This window comes from Xiphophorus maculatus, chromosome 10, assembly GCF_002775205.1.
Source record: "Xiphophorus maculatus strain JP 163 A chromosome 10, X_maculatus-5.0-male, whole genome shotgun sequence".
NCBI lineage: Eukaryota > Metazoa > Chordata > Actinopteri > Cyprinodontiformes > Poeciliidae > Xiphophorus > Xiphophorus maculatus.
Genome location: NC_036452.1, coordinates 8,302,783 through 8,325,009, shown reverse-complemented (window position 1 = coordinate 8,325,009; position 22,227 = coordinate 8,302,783). Strand labels below are relative to the sequence as shown.

General features: G+C 37.1%; 1 protein-coding gene across 2 annotated transcripts in view; it reads right to left on the bottom strand.

The window, feature by feature from the left end:
* The window catches only part of adamts14 (ADAM metallopeptidase with thrombospondin type 1 motif 14), a 51,491-nt gene that overhangs the window by 4,961 nt on the left and 24,303 nt on the right, over window positions 1-22,227 (bottom strand). The window contains exons 5-20 of one of the 2 annotated variants that reach the window (XM_014469179.2): window positions 21,466-21,549; window positions 17,650-17,806; window positions 13,526-13,631; window positions 10,097-10,240; window positions 9,837-9,969; window positions 9,501-9,614; window positions 9,131-9,279; window positions 7,699-7,871; window positions 7,406-7,539; window positions 5,584-5,707; window positions 5,390-5,470; window positions 3,986-4,149; window positions 3,735-3,900; window positions 2,120-2,252; window positions 1,823-2,030; window positions 1,234-1,363 (exon numbers count right to left, since the gene is read on the bottom strand). In XM_014469179.2, coding sequence (XP_014324665.1) covers window positions 1,234-1,363; window positions 1,823-2,030; window positions 2,120-2,252; window positions 3,735-3,900; window positions 3,986-4,149; window positions 5,390-5,470; window positions 5,584-5,707; window positions 7,406-7,539; window positions 7,699-7,871; window positions 9,131-9,279; window positions 9,501-9,614; window positions 9,837-9,969; window positions 10,097-10,240; window positions 13,526-13,631; window positions 17,650-17,806; window positions 21,466-21,549 — 2,200 coding nt within the window. The remainder of the gene's footprint in view (window positions 1-1,233; window positions 1,364-1,822; window positions 2,031-2,119; window positions 2,253-3,734; window positions 3,901-3,985; window positions 4,150-5,389; window positions 5,471-5,583; window positions 5,708-7,405; window positions 7,540-7,698; window positions 7,872-9,130; window positions 9,280-9,500; window positions 9,615-9,836; window positions 9,970-10,096; window positions 10,241-13,525; window positions 13,632-17,649; window positions 17,807-21,465; window positions 21,550-22,227) is intronic. The other variant, XM_023340896.1, reaches the window with a different exon arrangement.

Sequence of the window (22,227 nt, the reverse complement as noted above, 5' to 3'; positions counted from 1 at the left end):
TGCTATAACCCCTTATAGTCCATACATACATAGTCTTGTACATCTGTAAATAAATATTTATATCTCGTACAGCACTTCTGGATAGATGCAAACTACATCTCGTTGCTTGTACTTGTGGCAGTGCAATGACAATACAGTTGAATTCTATTCTATTCTATTCTATTCTAAAATTTGAACAATGATCTACATATTGTCATTCATGACAAGCTGTAAGTCAAATATATTCATATTTCCACCAATTATTTATGTGCATCATTGCTTGTTTTTTCCAGAACAACTCGAGTTGTAAAACTGCATCTCACACAGAGAATGTCAAGCAGTGAAGAGCATGTGAGAGCATTCATATGTAAACAAGCTCCCAACTTGAGTCTCCTGACATTTTACTGTGGGTGTATAAAAACCTGTCTGGCATGTCAAGCTGGTGGGTTTTTAAATCAATTTATTTCTGATTATGAAGCCAAAAACATCATAATCAGATGTTTTTGGCATAGTTGTCAGAAAAATGCTTCTCTATTGATATGAAAAGTACATTTTCTAAAATAAATTGGCCAAAACGGTGCAGGAAAAAGACTGTTAGCCAACATCTCTTTGTCATGCATTACGAGAGCAATATGTACCTTTACTTACCTGTTGCTTGCTTTATGGTTTGAATAAAGATTAAATCTGATTTTATTCACAGAGTTGTAATCTTTTTGGATGTTTTTCTAAAAGTCTGTCTTTTTGGGAGAAACAAAAGAAATGCTCTGTTGTGTTGTCTCAATATAAGTGTGTTTCAACAATGCAACCGGCAATGTTTTTTCCTCCTAAAACTTAATTTCCTCAATCCATCAATTTTATCTCAGTTGTCAAAGATTTGTCTTTACACTGTGGAATACGAAACTTTTCTGTTTACACTAAATAAGTCTACTATGTAAGGTCTTACTGCTCTTTATATATAGTAGTTTGGACACACCTTCTCATTGAGTTCAATGAGAAGGTGTGTCCAAACTTTTGGTCTGAACTGAGTGCAGACCAAAAGTTTGGACACAACTGTGTGTCTGTACTGTATATATATGTATATAAAGTATATACCTAGAAATCTAATTTACAAGGTGCACAAGAATAAAAAGTAAATTTTATTTATTGTGTTCACTATTTGATGTGTTCAATTTGTCTTCAATTCTAGACTCGATATCCCTCCCATTATTTATCATCGAAACAACCCACTTCCTGTTGACATTAGTCATCTCTCACCTGAACATGGACTTAGTTTGCAGATAAGGACAGTTTCTGGCTTCTCATCCACACATTCTGTGACGGCGCTGTCGCTGGCCTTGCAAGCCACCTGCCTTTGCTGAATCCCATCACCACAGGTCACTGAGCACTGCCGCATAGTAGACAAAGACAAAAAGTACAAGCAGAAACAGTTTGCTTGAGTCTGACATTTATGTACACTACATGTTTACATTTTGCTTTTTTTTTCAATAAAGCCAAAACCTTAACTTTAAGAATCTACCTGGTATTCACACAATGGATATAAATACAATTTTAGAATCAATATTGCTTAATAGTAAAACTAAAAAGGACTCCAGTCGGTTTCTGGAAGGATCTGTAAAAAAAACTTAGAATAAGCAAGACGAACCTTGATAATAATATTCATGAGGAAAACCTTTTGTTTTGTTAACAAAATCACCACTGACTCCTGGTGGTTTATAATAATTGTAGCTATCATATTAATTTTATTTTTTATGTATGTTAATCAGATTACAACTTTTACAACAATTATTATGTTGATAAAAAAAAAAAACGGACCTCATTACCAATTTTCCTTTGATTTTCTTACCTGAGACCACGCCCCTGTTCTCCACTGAGCGGGACATGCAGTGTAGTTACACACTCTTCTCATCTCTGGCCGATCGCCTGTGCAGTGTTTGCTGTGGACAGCCCTGCTGGTGCCATTGTAGAGCGACTGCATACACTGCACCACCCTGGTCTGGTAGCCGAGCTTCCCACAGGTCTTACTGCAGGGACTCCAATCTTCCACCACCCACCTGTTAGTACATCAAATGTGTTAAAATACTCTACGTTCAGATTGGTGGTAAGCTTACTGTTATGGTATCTTTGACTGAAGTTCACTTACGCGGGCTGACTGCACTCTTGCACGTTGCAGCGTTTGCGGATGGGTTTAGGCTTTTTGCTGGTTTCACAAAAGTTTCGATGGACTAAACGGCCATCGCTCTTCCTCCTGCATCCATATTTTGTGTACTGTATTCCTAAGGAAGACAAAAAGGTCCAACCATCTCAGAACGCCCGAAGTTGTTTTTAGGGATGAAAATTATGGAAACAATCAAAACATTTACAGCCATGTCATTGGCTGATTGGCTAGCAAGCCATTGATTTGACAAATAAAGAGGCAGATGAATGTATGCTAACTGTATTTTCTTAAGAGTGGCAGAATCCAGTGTTTTCCATAAGAAATGTGAGTTTAATTAAAATGTTCAAAGTATGAGAAAAGCATATCACTAATAAAGTTAGTGATGTGTGCTCGTCTGTGTCTCAGACTATATTGTGGAAGTCTATCTAACTGTGCATGAGAGACATAAATACAAATGAAAATAACCTTGAATATTGCTGCTGTAGAGAAGAAAATAAACTGAAATAACATAAATACATCCGCTATGTTTTCTGCTATTATTGCCACCTTTTGCGTCACTGGATAAAAATGTCAGTAGGTGGAAATTTTTGATTACATTTGTTCACAAAAATTAACCACTTTCTTAAAGTACATTCAGAAAGTGAATTTACTTTATGAAATTCATACTTAGTACCAATATTTATCTGGTACTGAATACTTCTTGTCACTGCATCTTTTAATTTAACCCATGCACATTCTTTCATGTTCAGGAGTAACACACACACAAAATAAGAAAGGGGTGGAATAGAAATCCTGACGCTCAATGCCAGATGCAACAAAACATGTCTACCATCTTGTAAAACCTTCACAGTGCGCCTTAACTTGAAACATGTGTTTGAACTTATTGACACAGTTATTACATACTGCCGAATGCTTTCATTTAATTGATTATTGTCCCATTATTTATCAGTAATATGTTTTTTTGCCAAGCCCATTAAAGTTTTCAATTAAATATTTTTTTCCACAAAAGCCTACTGTGTTATTTCTGTGCCCCAAATGCTAGGTTCTATGCTTTTAAACTGAAAAAAATCCCCAACTAATCAGAACTCACCAAAACCTCTCCGAAAGGAGGAGGTAAGATATACTAAGACAACAGATTTATTCTGTTGCAGGTAACATTTATTCAATTCAGTCCTTTACTGTCCAACTTTGGAGAGTCTGTGCGAATTGTAGCCAAAACTGAATGTTCTCAGCTGGCATAAGTGCTACTTGCTGTGGTTTTCTGCTGCAGTAACTTGTCTGTAAGTTGTAACTTGCTGAAACTTGTCCAAATACTTGTCTACTTGTGTGTTCATACTTTAGTTGTAGTGATTATTTTCTGAAATTTATAGGCCAGGCCATCTAGCAGCAACAGCTAATACCAAAGTTATACTCGCTTTTTTAAATCAGGACTTGGTTGGCAAACACACCAAAATAAGTTTTAAGTGGGTTAATAACAACCAATGCCAGGAGATTCTCAGCTGCTGATGGACCTATTCTGGAGAACATCAGTAGATATGATATTTCAAAGCAATAATTTTACGTTGCAAATGTTGCAGCTTTTCCATATACACTCACTGACCTCCACCACATGGTTTGGAGCACTGAGACCAGCTTTTCAGCGCCCACTCATAAGTGTCCAGCTCAGCAAGAAGCACATTGTTGTTGGTAATAAGTGGCAGGAGGTCCTCATGTATTATGTACTTATAAGTCAAACTAATTTTGACGTCGTCTTCCAGTGGAATGACCTGCAACAAGCAAACAATATGCTGTTAGAAAACTAATGGAAGCTGGTAAATTTTTACAGTAACCTTTAGTTGTAGCTGTACTCACCAGAACCACAATGCCTTCATGCAGAGGACCGGTTGTTTTTAATGTCTCCCTCTCTCCATCAATAGAGTACTCCCACTGTAAACCATTTTCAATGAAGGTCTTCGATTCAGCATCTTCACTTTTTTCATTTAATATGAAGTGTCCAGTAACTTGATTCTTCACAGCTGAGCATTGAGGAAAAGGTCATTTAATTAGGATATAGAGAGAAGAGATGCTTGCCATGTGAATTTCTTTTTATAATGATATCTTTGATATTTTCTCAAAGTGGGAATCTCACTGCATGTATTCTGACATTTCAACTATAGTGATGATTCAACACTAATTCCTTCAAGTTAAGTACCACCTGCTCTTCAGAATAGCCATTAAAAGCCTAAATTTGATATAGAAGCTTCTGATGAATGCCACCGAGTGTCAGACTTTCCCAGCACTCCTGTGTGATGTCACTCAGGTTTTGAAAAATAAAAATTATATAAACTAATAGAGCATATTTTTTTAGAAGTAAGATTATATAAAGCTTTTATCAGGAGGTAGGATGTAGACTGCATTCAGAGTTTCAATTTTCAGCTTTCAGTAATCAGTTTGAAAAAAAAAAACGTGGTGATCAACAGAAGTAATGACCTGTAATTATATGTACAAGCATGTTTTTCTGCCTTGTCAACGCCACTGCTACAGAAAAGAAGAGAGGTTTATGTTTTTAAATCAATGAGAAAAGGGCTTTGAGCAGTCAGTATCACTAGGAAAATAGCTACATGTGTTATTTATTTCCGCAAATGATTTTTTATAAGTTACAAATAGACAAGGAATCCAACTGAATGTGAATGTTAAGATGAAACCCTGCATGTTAGTTCCTTTCATTTTATTAACAAAAAGGAAAAATGGTTGGTTGAGCTACAAGTAACCCCCGGAAAAAGACACGAACGCTTCTGAAAAACATAAACAGCTGCTGAGAGTAGGAAGGATATGACTTCAAGTTTCAGAAGAAACACGTAATGCATTTTTAGTGCATGGCATCCAGGTCTGTCCAACCTTTTCTGCACTTACTGCTGAGAATTATGTTTTGGAAATAGTCAGATACCGAGTTACTGAGCTGAGTTACAACTCACTACCAAATTAAATTACATTTTTATCTTTGTTCAAAGTACTGGAATTGATGCAGTGAATAGACATCTAGCAAGTAAAAAAGAGTCATTGCTTCAGGTCACCCTCCAAATTTTTGGAAAGTGAGTTAGTAGCTGTGGTTAAATTATTCAGTTCAATGTGTAAATATTATTATCCCCCTTACATCAAATCTAGTGCATAACTGTGAAAAAAATAATAAGTGAACTAAATTCATTTCAGGTAGAAGAATCTAAACATATATTATTAGACACTTTAAAAAGAGAAAACTATGTGAGTCGTACTTACCAATAATGTGGGGGGAGGTATTGTTTTCTTCAATGATTATGTGTCGGGCTCCCATTGGGATGTCAAACATTTTAAGCATTCCTTAAAATAAAAACAGATTAGGTCAGCCCAGACTAGCAAACAGTGACCACTTGTTGGGTGTTAAAGTTGCAAATTATTTCTGCTTCTATAATATGATAAAACTTTATGTTTACCATTCTTTTTAGGGGTCTTAGTCAGTGTCAGCTTCACAGTCCGACAGTGGGAGTTATCCCCCTCACAAACTCCACATTTATCCTCGTCTTTGTAAGAGCCAACCTCCTTGTCACAGCCTACGTGCTGCAGAGAGAGTGCAGACGATCAAACCAGAGCAACCTATAGACACACTGAGATTACATTTCAGGAACAATTATGTCATATGTGGACACAGCTCATATTTGGGTTTTAAAAATGTTTTAAGACATGCGTCTTAAGACATGCGTCTTTCTTAAGATGCAGACATAACATAAATTGCAGCCAAAACAAAATGTTGAGCCTTTTCATTCAAAAAGATTAAAGCTTCAAACTTTGTGCTCAAGGTTAAAAACAGAATAGAATACAAATAGTGTACACTCATTAGGGCAGCAACATTTCAGTCCAGACTGTTTACGGTTTGCAGATGATGCTCTACAAAGAACAACTTCATCACAAGCATAGCAACAAAAGTTATGATAATTTGTAAAAATTCACTATGTCTCAGGCTGGAACCTTTATTTCTTAATTTTTGCTTTCATGTGAAAAGAAGTCTTTGGATCGCTCAAGGTGAATATCTCTTGATTTTGCACTTTTTACTATCATACTTTTTCCTTCCACTCAACTTTCTATAAATATGCTGGGATACATCACTCTCTGAACAGTCTTTAGCAATAACATTCTGAGGCTTATTCTCCTTGTCTTCCATATGACTGTGTTGGCCATGACATAAAATAAAATAATATAACATTTTTGTGTTCAAAACATTGTTTTTCAGTTTACAAATATTCTTTTTTATTTGAGAAAATGAAAATGAATGGGTTTTCATTAGCTCTATCCCATCATTATCAAAATTCCCCTGTTATGAAGACACTGTGTGTAATCATTTTAAATAGGATTTTCACTTTTTAATCAGTTTACTGAAATAAATAAATTTTTTAGTGGTAGTCTAATTCAGTGAATTGCATGTGTATATATTTTTCATGCTATGGTATATCCTACTATAGAAAAATATTCTACTTGAAATAATTGCACCCTTTTTATTAAACAATGCTCATACTATTACCGGGGTTGAATTTTTTCAGTTTAAGGAAGAACAACTTATGGGAAAGGTTTGACTCCAGTCAACCTTTTGGGATTAGCGGCTAAAACATGATGTTTTTTTTCTGCTTTGCCCCAAAAAAACTGCGTTAAACACATAAAGTACACCGCACCTGTTTCAAATATAACCCTCATTAGAAAAACAACTCACTCCTGAAGTGATGTTCTTTAAAAGTTATAGCCTAAGTATAAAATCACTGGTGTTACATCAGTAATTGAGAACATGTGTCTCGTTCATATGTGATGGTAGGATGGAGTGATAAGGGGATAGATGGATTTAGGTATTGCCTGCAGTCTGTTATCATGAGGAATGAACCGAGGCTTTCAATGGAGGCTTTCAATTGATCCATCTATATTCCATGGCTATACCAATCTAAAATAACGATATCCTGAATAAAAACAGATACAATTTTCTCTATCCATGGGGAGGCTGGGCTCAGCCTTAGAGAGAGTGGGAACTCCAGTAGAGCTGCTGATCCATTGAATCAGAAGGAGTCAGTCACGATATTCCTGCAGGGAACACCTCAAGATTCCCTAGAGTGAGCTGAAGAGTATTGATGATGATAAGAATAATTGGCTTTACCCCTGTAACCAATATGCCCCCTGCAGGCCAATCTCAGATAAGTAAAACACTCCAAATAAATGCTGTATATGTGATTTAAAAAAAAAAAAATCTTTCAGTGGACTGCTTCACTTAAGACTCACCAGACACTCTCCCCGAGCGCAGACGCTGAAGGGGTCTGAGTAGCTGCACCTCGTCCCATCATGCATCACCTGGTTCATGAACACCACCTCCCCACTTTCCTTCGATTTACAGCTTAGCTCGCATTTACGAGCCTCTGGAAACAACAACCAACAATCACTAATTAGTTTGTTAAAATGTCTTCCTGATGTGAAAAACTGATTCATAGAATAAACATACAACACACACAAATTCAACAAATTGTTTTCTCCCCCAACAGGTAGAGCCAGCTTTAATAATGTCTTTACAGACTTACCATCTGGGTGCTCATATGGGAGCCAGGTGTGCTTGACGTTGTTGTGGTATTTGTTGCTCCGCTGGATGCATTGCTGAGCGCGGAAGTCTTCATAAGGGCCAGCACACTCCTCTGTGTTGCACATCTGGTAGTCAAATGCAGAGCCTGGGCAGTCTCGACCACCGTAGGCAGGCCTGACCCATGACAGAAACAGCAGTGGTGTTAAATTCTTCACAAGGATTCAGAATCCTTAGACTTCCAGTTCTGAGCTTTGCTTATATGATTTTATTAATTAACATGAAATGATATATACCAATCTAATGAAGATTTTCTCATCGTTCTGCTTGACCATGCAGTATGCTTTAAGTTCTTTGCAGTTTTTCTTCAAGTACACTCTTTAACTATGTGGCCTTTACATAGGTGGAAACGAAGCTGAATTATGTTAGGCACTGTGTTCATCTTCTGTTTTTATTCTTTTTAATAGCTGCATTTGCATGCAGAATAACATACTCAGTCTGGTCTGACTTTTCAAACTCTGCCATTTGCAACAGTGCTGAGTTGTTTATTTTCTCAGTGTAAAGGCATTAACTGCATTGTTTAACAGAAAATGCATGACAATTATCTATTTTTTTAGTAGCAAGGCCTAAATGCTTCATCCATTCCTCTAATTACTTGATGACCCAACCTATTAATTACACCATGCAGCACACTTCAGCTCTCATATTTCTCCATTCTCTTTCTCAGCCATTAATCCTTACCTAAGCCTACTCATAACCCTCAAAACCCTTTTTGTGATAGATAAGTATAAGCTACTGAATAATTTAGATGTGGAAAGAAAAGGAAAAGTGCATGCATTTCTTTCATATATTTTATGTAAGAAAAGTCTCCGCACAGCTTGGGTCACCATCATCTTTCTCTTTCAGGATGAGCTGCATTGTTAGATATCCTCCAAATACAACGTCTTCCATGCAAGTGAAAAAATTCAATTTTGTTCTTTTCTGACTAGACCTTTTTCTACTGTAATCCAAGATTGATGACAATAGTTTTATAATGTAAAGGCTAGTTTTGTGATATGCACAACTAATAAAACAGACAATAGGAGCTTTGGCTCCTCCAATGCTACTATGAGTCCATTGACTGCTTCTCTAATTGAAGCTCTCTTTCCCGATTCTTGACCATTATATGTTACTTTGTTTTGGTCTATCAAATAAAATGACAATAAAATATATAGAAGTTTAGCATAACAAAATATGAAGAGTTTGCAAAAAGAATGAAAGGCTATTAATACTGATGAAAGAACAATAACCGTGCTGTCTAATCAGAAGCATTCTACTCAGATTTCCGTTTATAGCTTTAAAATAATGACACAATTTCTTTGATGAACAAAAATAATGTGTTCATCCAAGAGGTCATGACTGTTTTGGATCAGTCTCATCACTGCCTCAGTACTCACGGGGGGTCATTGCACTGCCTGCTGCGGGAACGAACTCCACCTCCACACGTCCTGGAACATGACCCATATTTTGACCAGGAGCCCCAGTTTCCATCATGCCCTTGCGGTTCCTGGCTGGACTTCCAGATGCAATGACCCTTGAAGCACCACTGCAAAATGAGATGAGAAGAAAAAGATGACAGACGGTTCAAAACATCTTGCAACAATATAATTGAGTTTTCTAAAAAATATATCACAGGCATTCTGATGTTCAGTATCCCCAAATAATTCCACTTCTTACCAATCAAATAAATAAAAAAAACACCAATCAAATTACATAAAAGGAATAAAAAATCAGTTTTATAAAAGCTCTTTCAGTCCCATGTCCTACCTTTCCAGGTGCACACTCCGTTCCATCTACTGGAGGGCCTTTTTTGGTTTTACAGAAATACTGGTTGTCAGGGTGGCTGCACCACAGCTGCTTGCAAGGGTCGTAGGTTCGAAACTAAAGAGGGGAATTTTTTTTAAAGAATTGATTTAAACATTTCTTTTTTTCTTTCTTTACAACTCAGAAATGGTGAGCATAATTTCACCATTTCAGAAAATATGCATGCCCCTCCTTTATCAGACAGTAATCCACCATGATCTTGCATGTTAAAATCACTCAGAAAAGATAAAGAAGGACTTCCGTTAGTCAATGGAGTGTATCCAGGTGTGCAGGACTTACAGCTGTGCACATTTTGTAACCAACACCAAAGTCAAAGCGGCACTGCTCATCCATTGAATAATTAATTCCAGGAAGCTCAGGAAGCTTGGGCCACTTGTGTTCAAAGGGATCATCCAGGAGGCAATCATAGGAGCTGTGGAAAAGATTAAAATGAGTTAAGCCTAAATATTACATGCATGAGGGATATTGAGAAAACAGAGCTTTGCACTGGAACCAAGGGAACTTTATTAAAAAAATGGCCTGGGAAAAGCAGGACATACTGAATATATCTGTTGAGCTCCTGTTTGCTGCAACGTGACCAATGGTAGCGATGGAAAGCTGCTTGGACAAGTGGGGCCATGATGCTGCCCATACTGGTTTCATCAGCGCAGCGATTCCCCTGACCATCGTGCTCCATGCCCAGCCTAAGGGCCAAAACAAACTCATTAGACAAGAATATATGCAATATTTGGTGTACATATTTATAATTGGCACGGGATAACAACTTCACGATTTTGCAAGTCAATGTCATGTACGAGTAAGTAGGATTTAAGTTAATATAGCAACTCCAGCAAACTGCAGTGAGAGCCACTACAAAAATCAAGTGACAGATTTCACAATCTGCTTCTAAGCACAGGAAACCAACATGGCAGGACAGGAGAGTGCTGAAGAGAAAAACAGGCTGATTATGTGACACCCTGTTGTTTTATAAAAACCTATTTCTACTAATTAATAGTAATTTTCATACTGTTTTTCACATGAGTGTTAATCATCGTATATTGTCTGAATTTGATTACAAACGATTCATCCCAAGAAACCTTTTCACACTGACAGCTCAACAAATCCTCGGTGTAATGTTGCTAAAGCTAATGAATAAAACCACACCTGGGGGTCAGTTTTTAACTGAATAATCCAATCAAAAATCTGGCAGAGCCTCCCTGAAGCTAACAACAGACAGCAAAAAAATGATGAGTTTTGCATATTTTTGTTAATATTTGAATTTAGCCGCAGGAGGCACCTTAATGTTGTCTTGTTGGATACTATCAGGAGAAGCACAACATGTCGGAACCCTTTCGGGTCTCACAGCTTGGGAAAAGTTGACTGAAGAGAAAGAATTATAGGTAAAATGCCAATTAAAATCAAGTGAAATATTTCTTCTTTAAGTTGCTATAAAAATACTGTAAACAAAAAATAAATGGTAAATAATTTACTGTTGAATGTGAGTCATAAGTCCTGTTCGCATTTTGCTCCAAGTCAAGAACATAACAAGCGTAAAAGGTGCTCCAGACCACTTAGACCACAATAATACTTTTTCTATAAAAGTGGTGGAAAACTCACAGTTCTCATCACCCTGAACACCCCACTCCCGTCATAAAAACATTGTGGTGACAGGATCATACTGTGGACGGAAAAAATGACTTACTTCGAAAATGGTTGAAATTAAAACAAAAACCATGAGAAAAACCTGCTACACAGTGACTCTTCAGTCTTGGCGGAAGGGTCACTTTCAAGCAGAACAGCAACTCTAAAAATAATGCCAGAGCTACAATGGAACGATCTCCAACCAATCTGACAAAACTTGAGCTTTTTCACAAACAAAAATAGAAAATAAAATCAATTTATTTCTCTGTGCAGCTGGTAAAGACCACCTGAGCAGTTCTGCAAATCTTCTTTTTTTTCAGGGGGTCTAAATACAATGGCTCACCACATTTTTCCAAATCATTTTTTGCAAAAGATTTGAAAACTATGCATCATTTTCCTTCAACTTTACAATTATGCACTACTTTGTTGTGCTCTAAAAAGGTGTTACAGTAACGTTTCATTTGTGCTGTAAAAGGTTAAATGAGAACAAATACTTTTGAAAGGCACTTTATACCATCAAAGTAAACATTGTTTTCCACAGTTATTTAACTGTTCTGATCAGCAATGCAGACATTATGAGAAGACAAGACAAACATCAAGTCAATAAGCCTTAAATCTTCTTACTGAATGACAATAGCACTGTGAGGAGAAAGCTTGTCCTTATTAAAAAAAAGTCCATGCGTTTCTTTTCAGAGACATAATCACTATAATATATTCATCTACCCAACTTCACTTCTCTATGATCCTGTCCATTCAACCAAAAAGTTATCTCTGCATGCAAGGGGAGGACAATATGGTGAAGAGACTGCACTTCTTTTACGCTTTTTCCTGACACAGACTCAGACTCTGCAGGAACATCACGTTTTCCACTCAACCAACTGGAACGTGTTTGGACTGACAATCTCAAAGAGTAAGAATGACAATAGCTCACACGTTGAGATCAGTGATGCGATCATGAGAAACTATGATTCTCAAATGAATTCTTAAAATCAAATAATTCTGATGCATCCATTCTGAAAAAACCTCTTGGAATTACTAAAGAAAAACTCCAACATTTTCACTGAGCAGAAGTTGTGACACCTAAAACATGAATGCACTTGAGAACTAAACAAACTCATTGAGACAAACAGCTGCTAAAAATGTTCTGATTTGATTTTAGGAGCAATCAGTTGTAACAAGTCTCAGATTACACAGGTGGTTTTCTGTGATGCAATTAGGGGAAAAAACAACACTGCCAGCAGTTAGTGGCTGCTGGAATTAAAGCAATAAAGGTGCATATGTAAATTATCATAGAATCTGTACATTACACGGGTATACTTTTCAACATTTCTCAATTAAAAAGGCTTTGTTTATGAGAACAAACATTCTGTGGTAACTGAGCTCGGGTTTTTACTAGCTGCAAATAAAATTAGCAGAAATAAATGTTTAAAATATAAAACTCTCATTGTAATTAATGCAAATATTCTATGTGTTTTATTTTTTAAGTTGAATTACTAGTAGAAATAAACTTGTTGATAATGGTCTACTCATTAAGATGTGCGCCTACATGCGTGTTTTTCTTGAAACAAATAATTATCCAAATGTAAATGAAAAAAAAAAGCTCTTAAAATAGGAAGAAAAACATTGAGAAACCTTAGGGTGGTTGTTGATCTCAAGATCAGAGATCCTTAAATGTCAATAGGCACAGCATGAAGTCTGCTTCTGTCCCCTCCTAATGGATGGAAACATTGGTGACCTTGGTTTTTTCTTCTTTTGTGCTATGTCAAGTCTGTTTGGCTGGCTCTAGATTCTCGTGCCACAGAGGGAGGCTGGGCTCGCAAATGTTACAGTTTTTCATTATACTCCTCAGCTCAAAGAAAGAGGAAAAAACTCTGTGAAATGGGGCAGAGGTGATACACAATTTCTGGACAGAGTGACCACAAGAAAAAGCTACTTGTGACTTGGAGGAAACACAACATGCTACAGCACAAACCTTTAAGAATCATCTCTTCAGCTTCACAGAGATGGAAGTAATCATTAAAAGATCTAATGTAACTGCAAGCAACTTTGAGTATACATATTCTTCTGCCTTCTTCTACCTTTGTTGTTCTCTATAAAATCTCCATGCTACCAAAAACCCATAAAATCAACAAACTCGTGTTAGAAAATATGTCTCTTAATTATTCAAACTATACCCTTTTATGTGCAAGATTTTTAGGTGTTGAATTTTGCTAAGCCTGAATGTCTCAATTGAGGTGTTTGAAGACAGACTGCTTTGTTGGACAGTCAAGCCAAACTGTCAGCTTAGATGGAAGCTTGTAGACCTTGTGAAATGCCGCTAAGCCCTTCATAGGAAAGCTGGTACTTACACATGACCAGTTTCGTGAGCAACGACAAAGGCAGAGGAGAAGCCGTCTTCATGATTCAAGGTGCAGCTCCTCAGAGGGTGGCACATGCCAGTCACTGGAGCATAACCTGGGCAACAGAAAAGATCATACAGCCCCGACAATCAAGAACAAGAAGGAAGAAATTGTATCATACACTTTCTTGCATCGTTCCCAGTCCAAATTACCATAAAATTCACACCAGATGCCAATAAGAACCCAAGTAATAATCATTCAATTAGGAATTCCTAATTATGTTACATGTAATAAAGTTTAATGACAGCAGTCATTAGTATTAAATATCCCTACTGTAATTTAATGCCTTGTAAAGCCTTTGCTGACAGTTTTGACATGTCTACAGGTGTAATTTCAGGCAATTTTTCAACAAAAACGGTCTTGAAGTCTTAAATCTTCTCAGGGCCTTTTATATAAACTCTGATCTTCACTTATTTCTCTATTTTTTTCAAATAAATTCATTGATTTGGTGACTGATTTCTCTAGCTGTGTGCTTGTGATCAGCCTCTTGCATAACATCCACCATAGTTCTCACGCAGTGCATTGCTTATTTTATATTAAAAAAAACATATCCCACTAATAGAATTTTTACAAGTTCAACATATATATATAAAAAAAAAATTGGTTCAGGCAACACTTGTGAATAACTTTTTTGTTTCCTCTGTCAGGAATCATGCTACCAGGACCTGCTCATTAATGGTAAAATTAAGCTTTTTGCATGTTTGGATTATGGCCCCATGCTTCTTGTTGACCACATTGGTAATTAGAAACCTTTTTATATGCAATCAGTCAGGATTAAGCTAGTCAATATTAGTTTACAGTGACTGCTTTGAAATGCGGGCAGACTGTATTTTTTCCTCGCTTTGAAAGCTTGTTTATACCCCCTTTATCCATGATCTCATTATTTTTGCCCTGTGCTTTTCTCTTCATTACACAAATTGTATTATTTTCTCCTTTTTTTGTTTATTTTGTTTGTATGTGATGGTTGCTTAGCTTGTCAATGACATGAAGTGTGAATTTCTCATTAATTCTGGAAGAATATTTACTGAAAAAAACATTGACATCCTCAGTACTTATTTTCTTATCCACATGCGACACCTGTCAGAGAACTATTCCACAAGTAGTCTTTCATAGTGAGCTGTACAGAATGATAATTTATAGACTCACTATGGACAGCTGGTTCTCAGACCAACTGTGTAATTAGTTTCAGAAAAACACCAAAATGATTGCTCAGCTTATTTTTAAAAAATCCACATCATACATTATTAATGATCTGGTTGAGTAGTTTGTATTCAGAAAGTAGCATTCTCACATACTCAAGGTAAAGCACGTCTAATGAAGCTCTAAATGATAAAAGTAGCTGAGGATTTTGTTTTTGCAATGAGGTGTGAGTGATGCGTTTCAGTCAGCAACCACTCGGCAGGAAAACCTCTTGAGCCTCTGACAAAAGGCATGCAACATTTTGAAACCAATAGCCTTACATACAAATGAAAACACAGCATGAGCAGCTTGTTTCATGGTAATGAAGAGCAAACACAATCCCCAGGCTCCTGCGGCACAGCATTTTTCCAAGCTACACAAAGCTACGCCCAGCTATCATGACAATGTATTGTCAGTGCACCACGGCAACAAACTTTTAAGCAAAGCAGAAACAATAAACATGACTCGATCAAGAGGTGTGCAGCGATTCAGCTTTGAGCGTTTGGCATGGTTCAGAAGCACATTGGTTTCAGCCTCATTTTTGGCAGCTTACAGAGAATTCTTCATGCTTTCTGACCACCAGAAGACCTTTTTTGGCATGCAGGTAAAAAGCAGAAAATGCAGCAGGCAAACAGCTGGTGATAAAGGCTCTCGTGTTATTTGGCTGGGGTTGAAAAAGAAATGCCCGCAGCAAGTTAATTCAGTCATAGTGTAATGACGTTTTCATATTCATAATAGGCCTGTGCCGTATATCCAATGCATTTCAGTGAGGACTCTAGTAGTAAATAAAAATACAAAGAGCTTATTATTGCTGGAGGCGAAACTAAGACATGTGAAAGCAGTTATGGAGCATGACTCTTTATCTCAGAGGCAGATAAAGGGAAATTAAGAGAATGCTGAAAACATTCCCACAAAGAAGTCAGCTCTGAATATTTACACCCTGAAGCGCAACCATGCAGCAGGAGAAGCATGTTTCTTTTCTTCCGTGGCTCGTTATGCACCCAGTGAACTCAGATATCACATAACATGCCATTAAAATGTATTCATAATCTGTGTATGTTTCTATGGTTATTTTTTTACATTACAACCACAAATTTCAATCTGTCTCATATGAGATTTTATGGAGTTCCATTTTGAAATCTAGCCAGAGATTCCCAACAGGACTTAGCTTTAGCTTTTAACTGGATCATTCTTGCACAGGAACATGCTGTTATCTAAACCAGTGGTACATGTTTATGTTGTGTCTGTGTTTCAGAAGTGCAGATTCAAATGGGTGCCACCATTATGGTGGTGAAATTATGTTGCATAAGAGGGTGGGTCCAAGGTGATGTACAGTGTATGTTTTTCCCTAAACATACAGTAGGATTTTGTTTCTAAGCCACAGAGTTCAATTTTGGTCTCCCCTGACCAAAACACTTTTTTCCACTTGTTTGTTGCTTCCAGGGCTGCACAGCTGGTAACACTGTTGCCTATCAGTAAAAAGATGTTAGGTTTATATCCCAGGTGGGGTCTTTCATGCATGGAGTTTGCATGTTCTCCCTGTGTATGCATGGGTTCTTTCCAGGCACTCTGGCTTCCTCCCACAGTTCAGAAACATGATAGCAATGTCAACTGGTCTCTAAAACTGAGCAGGTGTGTGTGTCTGTCCTGTGGGCGTGCGTGCGTGTCCATGTGTTGTACTAGCAGCATGTCCAGGATATACCCCACCTCTCGCCCAATGACTGCAGAAGAAACCCATACTCTGTTTTAAAGTTTCAGTACTTCTGAAGAAAACCTGTTTCACTCTATTTTATTTCTGTGTATCAGAGTAAAGTGATTTAAATAGAAATGCTTGTCCCACTTAAAAAAAAAAACAACCAAAAAATTAAACAAAAACTGAAAACCCTCCATGATGGCAGATCACAGTGTGATATGATCTGTCACATCACGCTGAATAATGAAGCATATTGAAGTTTATGGTTGTAATGTGCAAAAAGGGTTATGGATGTTGTTGCAACCCACAATATCTTGCATCTTAATCTTGAAACCAGATCTTGAGAGAAATTGAATTTCTCTCAAGTGTAAACTGTGCTTTATGATTCCATTTGAAATCCAATCTCTTATGTTCATTTACCTTTTAAAAATCATTCCCACCCACTCAAAATCTATATTTGGGTATAGAATCTGCCATCCCATGACTAAACCCTGACGGGAGAGTGCGATGTCTTCTCGTGACCCTGAGAGACAGCGCGGGCTCCGGGGCAACATGGTGTAACACACTATAGAAACTGGGCTTGTTATGAGCACAACACAACTGCGTCTATGGCAACATCCGTGGGTGTGACAAGCAAAGCAGGTAGCCCGAGGCCTTCCTCTAAACTTGACACATGCACATCAGAAGTTGAGACTGTGCACAGGTCAATACAAGATACCAAGCTTTAGCTCAGTGAAAGTTTTCTTATTTTGGAGACAGTTTTTGTGCAGGTTTGGCTGCTCACTTCAAAGTTTGTTTTGAAGGGCTGAAAAAGAGAAACACAGGGTGAGAACAACATGTATAGCACAAAATTGCCAACTACTGCATACATGTGAACTTATGAAGAGGTAAATTTTAAAATGAGCAAAAAGAAATAAAAATAAAAACTACTTTCTGTTTTTTCTCTACATGCCAAAATCCTTCTTCAACTTTACCAATTAATTTATTTTTTACAGGGTGGCATCAACATCAAGTCAGCAAGGTTCTGAAAAAATATTTTTTTCCATCCAGTGATTTTGCCATTGGCAGAGATAAACCCACATGAGAGTTTCCATCGACCTTACCTGGGCAAGACATGAAGGAAGCCAACCCCTTTTTTTGTGAATTGAAGCAGATATCAGCACTCAGTCTGCACAGTCCTCGATCGAGAAAAATACAGTACCTTGCATACCTGCGGGACCAAAATCTTGCCTTGTGAGGAAGATGGCGTGGTCGTGGTACTCGGCGTGCTCAGGGTCACGGCGCTGCTGAGTGTTGGCCCATCGGCACACCTGCTCTAGGCTGCGGGAGGGGTTACCACGCTCAATCAAGCTTATAGACTGTAGAATAACAAAGAGAGAAAAAGGATGGGTTTAGAAATTGTATTAGTTCTTCCTTTGAATTGCCTCGGCAGGGGTTCCTCTGCTCAGCAGGTTGAATAAGACTAACTGGCATCTCATTGTTAACTTGCAGAGCATTAAAGAGAGGGAACACCTTCACAGCAAGGGGAAATCTCAGTTTATCGGATCAATCTTTATTGTCATTGTCACAATGACAACGAAATTTAAAAGGTGCCATCAGTCAGTGCATATGCTTAAAAACAAAAAATAACTGTCTCACAATTCACACACAATGTAAGAATTAACAAATAACTGGTAAAAAAAACAACAACTAATAAATAAGAACAGCCACATTCTCATATACATCACTCATGATGATTAATGGTTGTTTTTGATTGCATTTAGTTTTGTTATTGCTGTCGGGTAAAAACTGTCTCTGAGACGGTTGGTTCTTGTTCTGGTTGCTCTGTATCTTCTGCCTGAAGGCAGCAGTGTGAACAGAGAATGTCCGGGGTGAGAAGTGTCCTTTGTGATGTGTTGTGCTTTTCTTAGACAGCGGTCGCTGTGCAGGTCCTCCAGTGAGGGGAAAGGGCAGCCAATGATTTTTTGGGCTGTATTCACAACCCTTTGGAGAGCTTTCCTTTGAGCCGTAGTGCTGCTGTTATACCATACGCAGATACAGTAAGTCAGTATGCTCTCTATGGAGCACTTGTAGAAGGACACCAGCAGCTTCTCCTTGATGTTGTTCCTCCTGAGAACCCTCAGGAAGTGCAGTCTTTGCTGGGCCTTTTTTATCAGCTCAAAGGTGTTCATGTTCCATGTGAGGCCCTGCTCAATGTGGACCCCCAGGAAACGGAAATCAGCTACCCTCTTATTTATTATTTATATTTATTTACCGCTAAATACTTTTAAAGAGGAAAACTTTATTCAAAAGACTCTCAAAGACCTAAAGATGCAAACTATATTGAATTATATAGACAGAAATGTAATGTAATAATCTATACCAAAGATTAATTATTTGGAGATGAAATTAAGACAGTATTTTCAATTGGTTCACGTATTTTCACATATTGAAAATACGTGATAATACTTGATAATTTGTATTAAGAGACTCCAATCAGACTGAGCTTTTTTGAAGCAAAAATGAGCAAAGATTTTAGTCTCCAGATAAAAAAAGCTGGTAGAGATGTAGCCCATAGGGATATGGTAAGGTGCCTCTACAAAGTGTTGAATAAGGTCAGGTAAATAAAAATAGATGACAAACTTTCAAGGTATGTTTTTCATAAAAATTATTAAAAACCATATCTCATTTTCTTCCATTTCACTTTTGCAAAGCAATTTTGCGGACGAATGAACAGATGGATGGATTTCTGAGTTAGAAATAACCTGGAATCTTTATGAGTAAATCATATGTATGAGCTTTTTCTTACACTTCTAACATGCAGGTGAAAACGATGTGAGCTGAAATGTGAGCAAGAAGTCAGGCTTTCTCCTTCTCATCTGCTCAGCTTGGATCAGAAACAGAGCATGTGAGGCTAGGAAGTGAACTCATACCTTAATATTTCCTAAATGTCTGTTGAAAGAAGGACTGTTGACACATCCAACTTATTTGTGCAAAAAGCTGTGGTCAACATCAGCTAATTATGAGGAAATAACGGTTTTTGATTACAGACGGAAATGCTTATATAGAAAATGACTCATTTGTATCTTTCATGTGGACACACAAAATTCAATAAATTAGACAATGGACCAATATCTTTTAATCTTGTATCAGCAAACAAGATTCCAGTATGTATATATTGGCATCTTGGTACTTATTTTTCTTCCTTTGACATTACTCTGCCAATTTGCTAATATTACAATAATACTTCGCATAAGCTTTCAATTCAAGTCCCATCTATCTGCAAATCTCTTCACACGGAGGTGCTGCATTTCAAACAAGTGCTTCTTAATATGCAGTGTACAATTATAATATTTCTATAATGCGAGATGTGGTTTTGTTACTTAATGTTGGATTGCCATAGAAAAGTAACATGTAAGTTTGTTTCAATTAAATGTAATACAGCACTCTAAAGTGAAAAAACTCCCTGCAGGTGTTTTTCTGTGCATGACACAATAAAATCTACTAATGATCTAACCCAGGGGTGTCAAACTCCAGTTCTCAAGAGTCGGTGTCCTGCAACTTTCAGATGTGCCTCTGCTGCACCACACCTGAATAGAATAATTAGGTCATTAGCAAAACTCTGGAGAACTGATCTACACAAGGAGGAAGTAATTAAGCCATTTCATTCCAGCGTTTTGTACCTGTGGCACATCTAAAAACTGCAGGACACCGGCCCTTGAGGACTGGAGTTTGACACCTGTGATCTAACCATTTCTTGAATCACATTTTTAAATTTTTTTTTTTAGCTGAACTGACTCTTTCACTGTTCTTTCTGGGTAGACACTAAGTCAATCTTAAACAATTACAGGAAATGCAGTGTCCTGTAAATGTACATATACCCCTTTACCTTTTCTATATTTGTTCATGATCTAAAATACAAAAAGAAATGCAGCATACCTGAAAACCTACCCAGACAGGGACACAAACCTATATTGACCAGCTGGTTAATAAACAGAGAAGCAATCAAATTTTCAACAACAATTCTGGAGGAGCTGCAGGAATCCACAGCCTAGGTGAGAGGAAGACAACTAGTACTAGTTATGTCATACAAATTCCTCAATAAACTGAGCCAGTAGCCATCCCGGGAACATAGCAAGCATATTAAAGAAAGAAATTTTGGTCAGACACGACCAAAACTGAACATGCCCACCTACTTGCAGCATGCTATGTCTGGAGACAATGAGCACTAATGTTTGCAAGTTTAAAAAGCAATCATAAAGCAAAGCAGTAGGGCAGGTGACCAACATAAGTATTTTTTTCTCATGTCTATTCTTTCGGTGTTAGCTCTACTTTAAAACATGTTGAAAAACACAATTATGATTGTGACAAAAATGTTAAAACAGAATGCAATTGTCTGAAAATAAGTGTGGGGTGTGTGAGCTAAAATAAGCGGGTAGCATGCAGGCAATCAGCAGGAACATTGCAACATAGAAAGAAAAACAGGAAGTTTTTCATCTTAAATAGACTTCTCAGATTGTAGGGGTGTATTTAATGTGTTTTCGTTAGAACTTGTGTTAAATCACATTGATGTTGACTTCCTGGACATAAATAAATGACTGCAAATACATTTTTAGTCTTGAGACAGCAAGATTTAGTTTTTCGTTTGCTGACATAAAATGAAAAATAAAGCTAATTTAAATTACTTTAAAAGTTATACTTGCATACAAGGAAGAAACAACAGACCTTGTTATATTGTACACAAAACAAGAATCAAGGTTTGGATGTAAAAGGGGATTTTCAAAGTTTGACCCATCAGAAGCAGGCAAAAGGCGACTTTCACTAATCTATAGAAAATAATTTAATCTGAGAATAACATACCTTATTTTAAAACTAATTAGTTTAAATTTGTATGTATCTCTTTACTAGTTCTATGACACTACTTTTACTCCATAGTGCTATTCTCCAAGTCAAAGGTAGTTGAAGACAATGCTTAGAAATTTCAAGCATTCTTGTACATCTCTATACTAAAATGTTAACAGTGTATGACATAACTCACCTGTCTGTACCCCACCATTATCATGCGGACCAGCACAATGTTGATATTGGTTCCTAACGACTCATCATGGTAGATCTCATCAACCTGAAAGGAAAGAAAGAGGTTCTGTCACTGCTCAACAATGTGGATTATGACGCTAATCTCCATATCTAACAAATAGTGAGTATTTCAAGTTTTAAGAGGTTGATATAACAGCATGCTATGCTACAATCTCATTAAAATTCTAAGCCAAATGTTCCCTAGAATGTAATTCATATTCATAAAAAATATTTCTACATGTCAGCCCTCATTTGGAGCCCCGTAGAACCAATTGGTTTGATGAAATGCACTTTGAAGAAGTGGCAGTTGAAGTAAAAAGGGCGCCTGCTGTGACAACTCCTTTAAAAATTCTGCTAGACATAAAACAAAAAGAAAACTTCAATAATTCTGACTGGGTGAGTTATAAGTCTCACACTTATGATAGTCGAGAGATTTTTGTATTTATATATGTACTAGTTTTTATTTATGTCTTCTAGAATTTTAAAAAGTGAAGTAATCACAGATCAGCAGCATTCTTACTCCAGCTGGAGTAAAAAGTTGGAAAAAAGTATAATTTTGATCTCCATGCAAGTTACGCGTAGGTTTGCAACACAATTTGAGATTGCATTTGCATGTAGCTAATTCTATTAATTTCTCTTAAGACACTCTCAGGTATTTTTCCTTTTATTTTTTTATCCTATTAGTCCTACTTCAGCTTCCCTTGAGTTAATTATTCTCCTTCCA